Below are 15,643 nucleotides of genomic sequence, written 5' to 3' on the forward strand. Positions count from 1 at the left end.
TGGAGGTCAATGTCAAGGAAAGTGGCATGGGATTTGGAGTAGGACCAGGTGAATCTGATGGAACCAAAGGAGTTGAGGTTGGAGAGGAAATTCTGGAGTTCTTCTTCACTGTGAGTCCAGATCATGAAGATGTCATCAATAAATCTGTACCAAACTTTGGGTTGGCAGGCCTGGTAACCAAGAAGGCTTCCTCTAAGCGACCCATGAATAGGTTGGCATACGAGGGGGCCATCCTGGTAGCCATGGCTGTTCCCTTTAATTGTTGGTATGTCTGGCCTTCGAAAGTGAAGAAGTTGTGGGTCAGGGTGAAGCTGGCTAAGGTAATGAGGAAAGAGGTTTTAGGTAGGGTGGCAGGTGATCGGCGTGAAAGGAAGTGCTCCACCCTATATATATACACCCCCTCCCCAGAAAAAAATCCAGTCGTCTAGTCTCTATGGATAAGCCAAGACAAGTTTTCACTTATTTTGACTTCTCTTCCACTGAACCAAGTTGCTGGGCAATTAGGTTATGGCACTTGCAGTGTTCTCCTCATTATTGACACTCGCTGCCAGATTTCTGCTCTGCAGATGTTGGAATAATTATATAGACACTCTGTCAGCTCCCGCCAGATCGTCATGAAACATACATTATCTGCTTCCTCCTGTGACTGCAATCACACAAGCAAGACTTTGCAATCCCCTGGGGGGTTATGACCCTCAGGTTAACAGGCACTATGTTAGGCAAGTAAGGGGAAGTTGCGGAATGACAACAAAGGAAATGATGTTTCAGCGGAATGAAGTATGGATGCTTAAAGAACAAAGGAAACAGTGATGACAAAATGGTGTGTGTGTGTGTGTGTGTGTGTGTGTGTGTGTGTGTGTGTGTGAGAGAGAGAGAGAGAGAGAGAGAGAGAGAGAGAGAGAGAGAGAGAGAGAGAGATAGAGAGAGGGGGGGGGGAGAGAGAGAGAGAGAGAGAGAGAGAGAGAGAGAGAGAGAGAGAGATAGAGGGAGAGAGGGGGAGGGGGAGGGGGAGAGAGAGTGATGGTAAGAGACAGAGAGGGGAAGAAGGGATGGCATAGGAAGGGAAGTGGAGAGGGAGAGGAGAGATCATGGTGTAGAGAGGGAAGAAAGGGAGGTAATGATAAGACTAATTTGGGGGGGGGGGGGGAATTTCAGGCAAAAGAAGAAGGATGGAGGAGGGATGTGCAGTGATAGTGGGAGAGGGTTAAACAAAGACATATACATTTTATAACTAACTTAACCAAGTCAGTACTTACTTTTGCAAGCAGGTTTTGCAGAATATATGACCTTCAATACATGTGACAGTGTCCTCTGCTAGAACTTCATCATCATAGCAACAACCACACTCCAGCAACTCATTATTTTCCTTAGCCTATGGGGGGGAAAAAAAGCTATTAAGAAATAAATTGAACAAATACAGAGCTTCTCAGTATCTTTATTGTAAAAAGTAGTACCAAATGCCAATGCTACAAGCTTTAATTTTATGTCTCATACTTTAAATTCTTTTGCTACCTTAGCCTGTGGTTAGATACCTTACATGATCACTCCGTACCTGTTTGGGTACTTTTGCAGTACAAAAACAATATTTTATCTGGCCACAAGAACAATAATACACTAGACACTTGCTAATCTGGCCATTCCCTGCACAAATGGGTGCCAGATTAACAAAAGTTCTAAATTATTGAGTGTGTTTAAAATTTAGTTTAAACCCACAGGGACTATTCTGTATTAAATTCACAGAAACATTCATTTTCATAGGACACTTAGTCCTTGAGAATGTATATATACAGTAGTATAATTCATTATGAAACACGTCCCGAATTTTTAATAGTTGCAATGACAGTACATGACGGTGGCATTCTTTATCGCACAACTGTTTTACAAGCATTAACATCAGTACTTCACATACATGGTAGTTATGTAATGTACTCCAGAAAAATGTCTGCAGCCGCAGTACTAGCAGTGTGAGAAATCTTCACGCACTCTCCTCCTATGTCCTCTTCATCATTTCATTGTTACTTTCCTACACCTCTTAGTTATTTCTTCATATGCTAAAATTTGGTCTGTCTCACTGTTTTACTCATTTAGCCACTTTGCAACATCGTCTTCACAATTACTCCTCATCCTGGAAGCTTGTGGAACATGTCAATATGCAATCTGTCAGCAACTGACGATTCCAAATTGATTAGCGCATTCCCTCCAATCTGCATGAATGGATGGAAAAGTGTGAACTTTTCTCCAGCTCTTCATTATGGTAGTTTCTCCATTTTATCCCATGCTTCTGCTGTTTGGGAAAATGTCACATACATTGGTTGCTTTCCACACCTTCAACATAGCCTCAGTAGAGTCATTTTCACATTCATTCAACAACGAGACAAGAAGTGCATGTCAATAATGACATTTGATTGATTCCAAAATTCCCTGGTCCACAACCTACATTGGGGGTGTCACACGGGTGGAAGAAAGAATGCTTGTATACCACTGAACTCTAAAGAGTCACACTGGAAGGATGACTGGGACCATTGTCAGTTAAACAGATAGCTTTCAGTGGAAGTTTTTTCTTCTTCAGCTATTATGTTGAAGCTGGTACAAATTTTTCGATGATGACAACGACTATGTGTTTAAAGGGACTAAACTACTGGGTCATCAGTCCCTTCTTATCTTGGCGGGGAGGGGGGGGGGAGGAGGTTGTGGAGGGAGGGGGGGCGAAGCAACTTGGCTGTTGGCTGCTCAAATAGGCATAACAAGGTGACAGGGGAAGATAGTAACCTGCGGTTTCTTGGAGGTATCTGCCACACTGGAAAGCTCTTGCCCCTAGAACCAGAAAAGTATTATAGGTTAAAGTACAATCCACTCTATCTCAGGACATGCAACACTTTGGTACTGGCTGTCGCATCATCCGCAAGCATCTGAGATAGTGAGGTAGGCAAGCTGAGAGTGTACTGCAGATTGGCCAGCAGGGCGCACCCAACAACAACAACATGCATTATCATCGGTAGACTACCACAGCTGCAGTGAGAAGGATCCTCCTGACATAGAAGGAACTTGTAGGTGAGTTGCATGGCCAATGTGCGGTTGGCACAACACAGTGGAATCTTTCCAAGACACCTGGAAAGATGTATACCACAACTTAGTGGGCCCTGTAATCACTTTCAACATGTTTTGGGTCATAGTAGCCTGATATTCCAATACCCAGAACCTCAAAATATTGCACTGAAGTTCTAATCGTAAGTCTGTGTCTTGTATCCCAAAGTCAAGTTGATCCCCTGTAGCTGTGTCTTTAGCTAAATGTTTGGCATGTTCGTTTCCTGGAATGCCTATGTGGATCAGTGTCCAGAGGAAAGTCACTGTCTTTCCAGAGCTGTAGAGGTCAGCCAATAGGTCCTGGATGCTGGTGACCAAAAGATTTTTGGGATAGCACGAGGTTATATCTTTTAAGCAACTCATGGAATTGCTACAAATCAGAAAGCTCATCATGGCCTGGGATTTGACGTACCGCAAAGTCTGAGAGATGGGAACAACTCTGCAGTGTATACACTGCAGGCTCTCAGAAGAGAGTGCTTCTTGTGTCTTGTCTCCTTGCATGTGCAAAAGCGTAATCAGCCCTGTCACTGGCTTTCGATCCATCTGTGTAGATGCATCATGAATTAGAATAATTGTGGAGGACCGAAAGAAACAGGTGTTAGAGAAGAATATGATCAGCATCCTTCTCGTGGCCACAAAAGAGGTCCATCCATATCACAGGACAGGGTACAGCACATGGGACGGGGAGGGGGGGGGGGGCGGCCATGGGGGTGCCGAGACGGAGCTCTAGGGACACAGGCTAATGGAGGCTCTTGGAGGTCCTTCAGTAGAGTAGCAAGTCGGATCCCAGAGGTCTTCCCAGTTTTGGGTGATGCACAAACAGTCCGAACTGCTGGTTGGGGAACAGAGTTGAGTGGCATGGATGGGCAGACATCTGACTGATTGTGACAGCTTAACTTTCCAGAAGCTGCTGTCATCTAACCTGCAGTGGTGGGACACCGGCGTCTGCCAAGAGACTGTCATCAAAGCTTGTATGGAAGGCTCCTGTTGCTGACCGCACACCAGTGTGGTGAACTGCGTCCAGCAAGCTCAGTATGGACAGTGCTGCCAACCCATAGGCAGTGGATCAATAGTCTAAACGGGAATAAATCGGCACTTTGTAAAATCTCAGAAGAACTGTAAGGTCCACACCCTAGGAAGAGAGGCTAAGAAAACAGAGAGCATTCAGCTTCTTCATGTAAGTTTCCTTGAGCCAGCAGATATGTGGCAGCCAAGTTAGCTTTTGGTCAATTAAAATACCTAAGAATTGGAAAGCTTCAATGACTTCAAGTAACTGGTCACCAAGATAAATTTCTGGCTGCAGGTGCACAGTCTGGAGTCGATAAAAATGCGCAACTCGTGATTTTGCAGGAGAAAATTGATAGCTGTGATTCAAGGCCCAGTCATGGACTCTCCAAACAGCCTCTGAAGTTGATGCTCAGCAATGAGTAGTGATGCAGAGACAAAGTACAGGCAAAGATCTTCCACATACAGTTACGGAGAGACTGTGGGGCCCCACTGCATTTACAATACCATCGATGGCAATAGCAAACTGTGTTACTCTCAGAACCGATCTCTCAGGGACTCTAGTTTCCTGTATATATTGGTAGTTGAAAGTCGAACCTATCCAAACCCGAAAAAACCTGAGAGATAGGAAATTCTGGATAAAAATGGGTAAATTTCCCCAGAAACCCCACTCATGCAGGATGTGATGTCACCTGGTGGTATCATACACCTTCTGTAGGTTAAAGAACACAGCAATCAGATGTTGGCAATGCGCAAAAGCATTGTGCACTGCGGATTCCAAATGAACCAGAAATTCTATGGTGGGCCCTGAAAGCCCAAAAGCCACTTTGGATTCTTGATTCCAGCTTCAAGGCACCAACAAAGACGGTGGTTGACCATTTGTTCGAATAGCTTACACAGCCTATTTGTCAGAAAGATTGGCTGGGTCTATGTTCCATAAGAACACGGGAGAACTGCTGGATATCAGTAACGTCTTGCCACGATATTTCGGCACAGAGTCTTCTGGCCATCTTCAGGTGAGTACCACTGTAGTAGTACTGGCGAGTATGTGCTCAGCTCTGCTATTTAAAGCCATACTCAGATGACATTGCGCATGCGCTGCTCAGCGTACACGTTCATAACAACTCCGTGCGCTGCGCCTCGCGCCCTCCACGGTGAAAGCTTGTCGTATCGATATCAAGTTGATTTTCATCTTTATGCAGATAACTATGTCGACTACAAAGTTTCTCTATAACAGGATTCCAAGCAGGGTTTAGCTGATAACTGCTATCTCGACTGATGAGAGTCTCATTGTCAGACAATCTTATTTCCACAGATTCATTGATAATCGAGCTCCAAAAGTTTGATGTATGGGCCAAAATTTTTGTGTCGTCGTAATTCATGGAATGGTCTGTGGAAATACAATGTTCGGCGATTGCGGACTTGGTGGGTTGGAGAAGGCAAGTAAGCCGTTGGTGTTCCACAATGCGTTCCTGCACAGTTCATGTTGTTTGCCCTATATATGATTTGCGGCAATCACACGGAATTTTGTAAACACCCAATTTACGTAGGCCCAGGTCTGCACAAGTGGGTCTATTCCTGGTTTCAGGACAGGAATAATAATACCTTCCTGCCAGTGAGAGGAAAACACTCACTCTCACCAATTGCAATTAAGAAGCCAAAGGATACATTCCAACTGTCGGCACAAAAATGTTTGAGCATTTGGTTATGGATTTTGTCAGGTCCAGGGACCATATCTTGGCACTCTGCCCAAGCGCTGTGAAGCTCCCAATCACTAAAAGGGGCATTATACGATAGAGAGTTGCATGCACGGAAAGATACTGGGCATCACTAAATGAGGTGTTTCTGGGTCAAGAAATGAGAATGGTGATCACTACAAGTGGACACTTCCGCGAAGTGTGCTGCAAAAAAAAAAAAAAAAAAAAAAAAAAAAAAAAAAAAAAAAAAAAAAAAAATCGCAAGTACCGCGGGATCAGTGTAGATATGACCATTGACAAGAACGCCAGGAACTGCCGTGGGTGGTGGATGGTTGCAAATGTGGCAGAGTTTAGCCCATACTTGGGACTATGGGGTGTAGGATCACATGGTTGCGACATATTGCTACCAACACTCCTGATTCCTTTTCTTTATTAAAAACTGCACTTTCGTCCAGAATATTTTTAATGCTATTAAATTATCCGTTATATCACTTGGGCCTTTGAAGCACACTGTGGCATTCCCTGATAGCTGTGGCTATATCTTCAGACCACCCTGGTACTGGTGTCATCGAGATGAGCCGGAGGAGTAGGGTATCATTGCTGCTGCAGCATAGTATCAATAGTATTCTGCACCAGTTTGTCAATATCTGACACACAACTGGCTGCAAAAGTGGCCGCAGAGGAGAAAGCCTACCAATCAGCTTTCCAAAGCAACCAACATGGGGCATATTCTAGATGTCTGCGAGTGGAGAGGGAGAGAACATTAGGAAAAATGTCACTGTCACAAAAATCGCCTAGGGCTCGCCACTGAATCAGGAGTAAGATACTCAAGCTGCAAACTGTGAGATCTAAAGCTGAAAATGTTCTGTGGCCCACAATGAAATGGGTTGCAGCTCCCTTGTTGAGTATGCATATGTCCAATTCTGAAAGGAGGAGGTTTAGTACTCAGCCTCTGTGAGACATAGTGTCACCATCTAACAGAGGATTATGGTCATTGAAGTCACAAAATAAGAGGAAGTGGCCAGGGAGCTGTGCCACTAACTCTAACACCTTGTGATAATGGAAAGGTCTGTCTGGGGGGGTAGATAAACATTATATATTGTCATTCGAACTGAGAGTTAGACATTAACGGCCATGGCCTCTATTGCAGTCGTAAGGGGCAACTGCTCACTGAAAATATCAGAGTGTATGAGGTTCCTGAAGCGCTATGCCAGTTGCCGAGTACGTAGCCATTACAGTTCCATTGAACCATTGAAGGAGTGTTTGAGTCAGGTCTGAGAAAGTGACGAATGGAAAAGATGGGTATGAATACTTCGCAACCATGTCATGGTCCACCCGACTGTGTGATCCACTGCCCATGTGCACAGGCTCAACCACTGCACAGCTGGGGAGCATAACATCTGAAGCCTCAGAAAGTATCTTATCTTTCTGCTTATCCTATCCTGCCAAGACTGTGGCTGGAATATGAACAGTGTCAGGTGGGGTCATGCTATACCGTGTCGTCATGTGAGGTGTGAAAAAAAAAAAAAAAAAAAAAAAAAAAAAAAAAAAAAAAAAAAAAAAAAAAAAAAAAAATTCCATGAGTTGCCTCTTCAGACAGACAAGCAATGGTCACGGGTCCATTCTAGCCCCCGACACTGTGGGGTGGGATGTTGGGAATTCCCAGTCCCTGAGTGGATAGTATATGATACTCAGTTGCATTACAATATGCCACTAACTTTATGGGCTGCTTCTGTTGTTTGTACCTACGAGCTTCCTTTTCATACTTAACAGCTAATTTCTTGTTTTCCTTAAGGATTAGGTCAGTTTCACTAGCACTGTACAAGGCATCAGCAGTTAAATCATCTTTTTCTATTACCTTCCATATCTTGTTAACAAATACTTATACATCTTTTTCTTTAGCCAAGCGACTTTCCTCGATGACTGTCAGCATTCCACGTCATTTTTCTAGTTTGATAGCCAACTCTCGCTTGCTGCAAACAAGATACTGCAGCAAAGTTGTTCCTAAATGCAATTTCTTTTTCCTTTATTACCATGCTACTGACACAAATTCCTTTACCTCATTGGTGTATGAACCATCTACAAACAGCTATCTCCTTTCTTCATTCTCACTCTTTCACATAAATATAATTTCAAGTTTCTGTTTCAGGTTACCGCAATGTGTTTCCTTTTAAAAACCATGACACTAAGCGGCAAAGAAAGCCAAAACTCCAAATATGTAGAGCATAGTTTAACACTGACACACAGGGTAATTCATTGTTGTTTGTGTCACTTATGCTTGAGCAACTAGAGGCTGATGTTGGCCGGATTAATGAGAGTTTAGTGTATATGAACCTAGTGAAATTTTTTCATGTTCATTTCAAATAAGTAATTTTTTTCTCTGTCATCCAGTTATTCTAAGAGATCTAAGAAGTTCATTTACTTACAATGTCCCACCAACTACGAAGGAGCAGCTTTATTTGAATCATTCCTTTGTGGTGCATCCCATCTCTCTACTCAGGCCCCTCGAAAGTGTAATTTACTGACAACATATTTAAAGCAGCAGCCATAAATCAGTAGACAGAACAGAATGAATCAGAGTACTTCCTTACAACGTGAGCACAGAATTCTGCGAAACTCAAATATTGAGGAGGAATAGGAGGGTGACGGTGGGAGGGAGGGGGGAGGGAGAGAGAAGGTGGGAAGGGGGCATAGAGGGAAAGGCGGGAAGGGGGCATAGAGGGGAAGGTGGGAAGGGGGCAGAGAGGGGAAGGGAGACGGAGGGAGGGAGACATGGAGGGGGGGGGGATATTGGAATGAGTGGGACGGTGGAGAGGTGAGATGTGGGGCAGTACCTCCCATACCACTTTACAAAATGATATGTTCCTTTCCACTGTACAAAATGAGTCAAATCAAGTAAATGCAACAATAGCCCTGTTAATGCAGTACATTATGAAAACTTTACCTACCTTTTTGAATGATTTAACTCTCTTCAATTCCTTTTCATTTAGATATTTTTTTATCTTTTCTTTGTTTTCAATAAAGGCTACCTGTAACAAAAAGTAAGTTCTATTATTCTGCATTTGTAAGAGATCTGATACTGAACGCTAACAATTAGAATACTAAATTCAGTTGTTTTGCTTGAATTGGAAAAAAGGGCATCATCTTTGATTTTCCAAAATCTAAGTTTCATGGGCATAAAGCTACTACTACATAGAATGCTGAGAATATATTATATGCACAAATACGCCCTATTCATATTACAGTCATATGGTTAGTTGCAGTTTGCGAGAAATAGACAGGGGGGCACATGCATTTAGAACAAATGCCAGAAGCAAAGATTCTTATGAGATAGTACATGTTACAAACATGATCTGCAGGTGAGAAGGTACAGGAAAGTATACATCTACATGGGTACTCCACAACCCACCAAATTGTGCGTGGCAGAGGGTACCCTGTACTACTAGTACTACTACTACTACTACTACTACTACTACTACTACTAGTCACTTCCTTTCCTCTTCCACTCACAGACAGAACGAGGGAAAAATGATTGTCTAGATGCCTCTGTATGAGCCCTAATTTCTCGTATCTTATCTTGATGGTCCTTACAGCCAACATATGTTGGTGGCAGTAGAATCGCTCAACAGTCAGTTTCAAATGCTGGTTCTCTAAATTTTCTCACTAGTGTTCCCCAAAAAGAATATTGTCTTTCCTTTAGGGGTTTTAATTTGAGTTCCCAAAGCACCTCTGTAACACTTACGTGTTCTTCGAACCTACCAGTTACAGGTCTAGCAGCCCGCCTCTGAATCGCTTCGATGTTTTCTTTTAACCCGACATGGTATGGATTCCAAACACTCCAGTATACTCAAGAATAGGTCACACCAGCATCCTGTATGGAGTCTTCTTTACAGATGAACAACACTTTCCGAAAATTTTCTGAATAAATCAAAGCTGACCATTCCACTTCCCTATCACAGTCCTCATATGATCATTCTATTTCATATCGCTTTGCACTGTTATGACCAGATATTTAAATGACATGGCTGTATCAAGCAGGACACTACTAATGCTGTATCCAACCATTGCACGTCTGTTTTTCCTACTCATCTGCGTTACCTAACACTTTTCTAGATTCAGAGCTAACCACCACTCATCACACCAACTAGAAATTTTGTCTAAGTCATCCTGTACTCTCCTGCAGTCACTCAACTTTGACACCTTACCCCCTACACCACAGCATCATCAGCAAATAACTAGACTGCTACCCACCCTGACCACCAAATAATTTATGTACATAGAGAAAAACAGCAGTCCTATCATACTTCCCTGGGGCATTCCTGATGATACCCTTGTCTCTGATGAACACTCCCCATCGAAGACAACACACGGGCTTCTATGACTTAGAAAGTCTTAGAGATACTCGCATATTTGTGAACCTATTCCACATGCTCCTACCTTCATTAGCAGCCTGCAATGGAGCACCATGTCAAATGCTTCATAGAAATCTAGAAATATGGGATCTGCCTATTGCCCTCCATCCATAGCTCACAATACATCATGTGAGAAAAGGGCAAGTTGAATTTTGCATTAGCCATGCTTTTCTAGAAATCATTCTTGGTCTCAAGAAAATTTACTTTTTTCGAACTGAGAATATGCTCAAAGATTCTGCACCAAACCTAAGTTATGTCTGTAATCCTACGGGTCATTTTTTTTTACTCTTCTTATATACAGGAGTCATTTGTGCTGGGTGAGAGATTCGCGATAAATGCAAGTTAGGTAAAGGCCCAACGCTGTAGAGTACTCTTTGCAAAAGTGAACTGGGATTTCATCTGGACCCGGCGACATATCTACTGCCAAATCTTTCAGTTTTTTCTCTATGCCAGGGATGCTTATTACTGTGTCATCCATACGGGAGTCTGTCCAATGATCAAATGACAGTATGTTTGTACAATTCTCCTATATGAACAATTTCTTGAATATGAAATTTAAAGCTACGGCTTTTGTTTTTCTATCTTCAACTGTCACACCAGACTGGTAAACAAGGAACTGGACGGAAGCCTGCTTAGTGATTTTTACATAGGACCAGAATTTTCTCGGTTTTTCTGAAAGATCTTTTGCTAAGATATGACAGTGGTAGTAGCTGCATGCTTCGCGCATATATCTTGTCACATACACACGAATTACTACCAGCCTTTGCTTGTCGTCATTTGTGCATTCTCTTTTGAACTGAGACTGCAACAGCCTCTGGCTCCTCAGCATTTTTCAAATTTCATTATTAAATCATGGCAGGTCTTTTCCATCCTTAATCCACATAATATGCACATAACTCTCCAGACCACAATTTACAGTCTGCTTAAACTTTGCACATAATTCCTATATATGTCCATCTTACTGGAATTACGTGATGTCATTTCACTAAATGAGATGCTAACAACAGATTATCTGCTATTTCTAGCACAAACACTCTACTAGCCTTCTTGATTGATTTGTAAACTTTCGTAACCATAGTTGCTATGATGATTATATGATCACTAATTCCCATTTCTATACTGACATTATTGATAAGGTCCAGCTTATTTGTAACTACAAGGTCTAAAATACTTCCACTGTGTGTGGGCTGCTGAGCTAGCTGCTCAAGACAGTTTTCAGTTCCAAAAGTGCTTCACACAATTGTCTGTATGTATCCCCAGCAATGAATCAATAGACATTCTAGTCTGTACTTGGTAGGTTAAAGTCCCCTCCAACAACTGTTGGATAAGATAGGCATTTACCCACTACTGACGATAGACTTAACTTTGAATGACTCTAGAGCTGTCACAGTGGAATCAATGGCAAGTAAAAACATCCAACAATTAACTTGGTTTCACCTACATCTGTTATACACAACCAGATAACTTCACTGACAAGAATAATTCGAGCATGAGAAGTTTCCTGGAGGGCATTAAATTCAGGAACTTTGTTACGAATACTTCAACAATTTAGTGATAAAATTTTAACAGTCAAAGTATCTGACTTCCCTTGCTGTGTATCGACTGGCAGTCTCTAGGATGCTAGGATATTACAGCATCACTGGTCACTAGCCATGGGGGGGGGGGGGGGGGGGGGGGGGGGGGGGGGGGAAGGATAGTAACATATTCTGCCTAGCCTGGGCAAGATATCCCCAAAGTTGCAACATCAACATCCAGTTCTGCGGAGAAGAAGAAAAGATCAATGGCAGAAAATCAGAAATATTGTAGTTCGAGAAATGCGTAACACATTGCTAAACTGTATTTCTCATTTATTACAACCAGTTCCAGATTTCAACTATGATCCAGATAATTGTATCAACATAAAAAAAAGAAAACACAATGCAGGAACAACAAACAGCAAGACCACATTAACCAACTATTCATTTTGTGTTACTTTAAAAAAAGAAAAGAAATGAAAAACAACAATAACACAGGCTTCAAATGTCTTACATGATTCCACATAAGAGAACAATCAGACTTATAACACCACAAAACAAAATTTCTGCAAATGAAAAACATGGCCAATTCATTGGCAGAGGAAAAGCTGGATATTAATACTTCAGCTACAATCAACACAGGTGTGAAAGATGGATGACCAAAGAAAGTACATACCAAAGATATAACCTCGGCAGTAAACACTTTGAAATAATTATATATCTAAATACGTACTCACACAGCCACTGTATGGTGCATGGCATTTCCTTTCATGTTCCACTTGCCTGTATGCTCTGTAAAAGCCCTAATTTCTCTCATCCTACCTTCATTTTTCTTAAATGAAATTTATGTTAGCCACAGCAGAAGCTTTCTGCAGTTACCTTTAAATGCCAATTCTCTAAATTTTCTCAACAGTGTTCCGCAAAAAAGAAGTGGTCTTCCCTCCAGGGATTTCCATTTGAGTTCATGAAGCATTTCCACAAAATTCGCATGACGAATGAATCTAGCCGGCAACAAATCTAGTGACTTGCCTCTGAACTGCTCTGATGTCTTCTTTTAATCCAACCTTGTGTGGATCCCAGATATTCGAGCAGTACTTAAGAACGGGTCGCACTAGTGTTCTATATGTGGTCTCCTTTACAGATGAATCATACTTTCCTAAAATTCTCCCCATAAACCATTCACCATCCTTACACACTCATTCCATTCATATCGCTTTGCAACATTACACCTAGACATTTAATCAATGTGACTGTGTCAAGCAGGATTCTACTAATGCTATATTAGAACATTACAGGATTGTTTTTCCTACTCATCTGTATTAACTTACATTTTTCTACATTTAGAGCAAGCTGCCATTCACAAACCAACTAGATATTTTGTCAAAGTCATCTTGTATCCAACTACCATCACTAAAGGATGACACCTTTCAGTGCATCACGACATCCTCAATCAGCACACAGCTCTCCAGATTGCTGCTCACCCTGTCTGTCACATCATTTATGTATCTAGAGAATAAGAATAGTCCTATCACACTTTTCTGGGTCATTCCTGATGGTATCATTGTCTCTGATGAACACTAGGCATTGAGAACAATGTACTGGGTTCTAAGAAGTCTCCAAGTCATTCACATACCTGATGAGAACCTATTCCATATGCTTGTAGCTTCATTAACACTGGGCTGTGGGGCACTGTGTCAAATGATTTCTGGAAATCTAGGAATATGGAATCTGCCTGTTGCCCTTCAGTCATGGTCTGCAGGATATCACATGAGAAAAGAGCAAGCCGAGTTTCACTGGAGCGATACTTTCTAAATCCTTGCTGATATGCAAACAAAAGCTTTTCTGTGACAAGGAAATTTATTATATTCAAAATGAGAATATGTTCAAGAATTCTGCAACAATCTATGTTAACGATATTGGCTTTTAATTTTGTAGGTCCGTACTTTTACCCTTTTTATACATAGGGGTCACCTGCACTTTTTCTCAGTCGTCTGGAACTTCTTGCTGGGTGAGAGACTTGCAATAAACGCAAGCTAAGTAAGGGGCCAATGCCATAGAGTAGTCTTCGTGAAACTAAACTGGGATTCCATCCAGACTTTGCGACTAATTTGTTTTCAACTCTTTCAGTTGCTTCTCTCAGCCAGGGGTGCCTATTTCTAGGTACTCTATGCGGAAGTCTGCGCAACTGTCAATGAATTCTATGCAGAAGTCTGTGCAACTTTCAATGAATGGTATGGTATGTTTGTATGCTCCTACAGCAGTAATTGTTTCTTAAATCCAAAACTGAAAACTACTTCTATTGTCACATCCAGATGCATCAACGAGTGAATGGACAGAAGCCTTAGTGATTTTACGTCAGGCCAGAATTTTCTCGGGTTCTTGGCAAGATCTTTAGCTAAGGCATGACGGTGGTAGTAGCAGTATGCTTTGCACATCAATCTTTTTACAGACACATGAATTTCTACTAACTTTTTCCCACTGTCATTTACACTGTGTCAAAGAACGACATAATTATACCATAACATAGACTTTACCAAAACGTGACTACAATCACAAACTGGTCCAATGACTTTAATGTTGAAGTATTACAAAACAAAGATGTATAGGTAAAAGTTAAAGAAGCATCCGAATCTAACTAGCGATGGACGTTCAAACAACATAATCTTCACTATGGCACAGGAAAAGTATACCCACATGCACAGTTAAAGGCTAACAGATAAGTATTAAAACTATGTAACAAACCATGTATCTTTATGTGGAACAACTTTTTGATTACAGTTATTTGTTACCACTCAAGTTTCATAACCCATGTCAATGTGCAAAAGTAAATGATACGACTAACCTATAATTAAGGAATGACAGCAATGAAAATATCTGACATACAACATGGATAAAACAACTGAAAACACAAAGATGAATGGCCACTGCAGAACTGAGGCCAGGAGTAAAGTGGACCACCCTGTGGCACAGCATACAGCTATACATAAAATGCTTTATTTCGATGGCTGTTTCACAATCCAGGCCTTCTGGATCCCACCCTCCCAACATGAGAACTGTGCAGATGAAAGCTACCAACACATGCTGACTGCTCCCGGAATCATTCCAGCCTCAACCTAGAGTAACCTATTGTCCCCACACCCTCCACCCAAATATTCCCACCCATCTGTCCTGTCACCTCCTCACAATTTGCCTCCCCTCATCATCACTGTATGCTGTCTTTACCAGCACACCACAGTCCTTTCCCCTTCTTTGCTGCTCACTGCCCCTCCCCCCCCCCCCCCCCCCAACCCCACAGCCTCCCAACACTGTGCCTGGCAGCCCTGTACTGCCACATCTGGTTCCTACATGCTCCACCAGGTAGCATTGATTCTTCTTCCCTCACCCATATTCTGCTATCCCTACCCAGTCCCTGCCCTCCTCCGGACTGTTGCTCCTATCCAATGTGTTTCTGTCGCGTTCTGGCCAGAGACAGCAGTTTGTGTGTGTGTGTGTGTGTGTGTGTGTGTGTGTGTGTGTGTGTGTGAGAGAGAGAGAGAGAGAGAGAGAGAGAGAGAGAGAGAGATGCTTGTTTCCTTTGCTTGCGTGAATGTGTGTGCATTTTCTTTTCCTAAGAAGGTTTTGGCAAACAGCTCAATGAATAACTGTCTTTCTGTTGTGCCTGTCTAAAACTCAATGTGTCAACTTTACAGTGAGTAGTAATGTATCCGTTTCATAACACTGTTGATATTCCACTGTGGACTTTCCATTGTTGAAAAACACAAAGAGCTATGCATGTGTGGAAGTAAAGTTTCCCTCGAAGGGTGACAGACTTCTTTGAAATGTACAGTAGAACAGTAGACACATATGGAAACTAAAATCAGTTAATGTACATAATATAACCAAATGCTGACTGCTACAACAGACAAGGAATAAGGTATAAATTTTTAATGAG

The 15,643-nt window shown here is 42.0% G+C and overlaps 1 protein-coding gene across 1 annotated transcript in view; it reads right to left on the reverse strand.

Annotated features, from left to right (window-relative positions):
* Positions 1–15,643, reverse strand: part of LOC126089246 (uncharacterized) — a 177,476-nt gene that overhangs the window by 113,991 nt on the left and 47,842 nt on the right. Inside the window, exons 3-4 of the mRNA XM_049906895.1 lie at positions 8,735–8,815; positions 1,257–1,372 (exon numbers count right to left, since the gene is read on the reverse strand). Coding sequence (XP_049762852.1) covers positions 1,257–1,372; positions 8,735–8,815 — 197 coding nt within the window. The remainder of the gene's footprint in view (positions 1–1,256; positions 1,373–8,734; positions 8,816–15,643) is intronic.

The sequence above is a fragment of the Schistocerca cancellata genome, chromosome 1, assembly GCF_023864275.1.
Source record: "Schistocerca cancellata isolate TAMUIC-IGC-003103 chromosome 1, iqSchCanc2.1, whole genome shotgun sequence".
Classification (NCBI taxonomy): domain Eukaryota; kingdom Metazoa; phylum Arthropoda; class Insecta; order Orthoptera; family Acrididae; genus Schistocerca; species Schistocerca cancellata.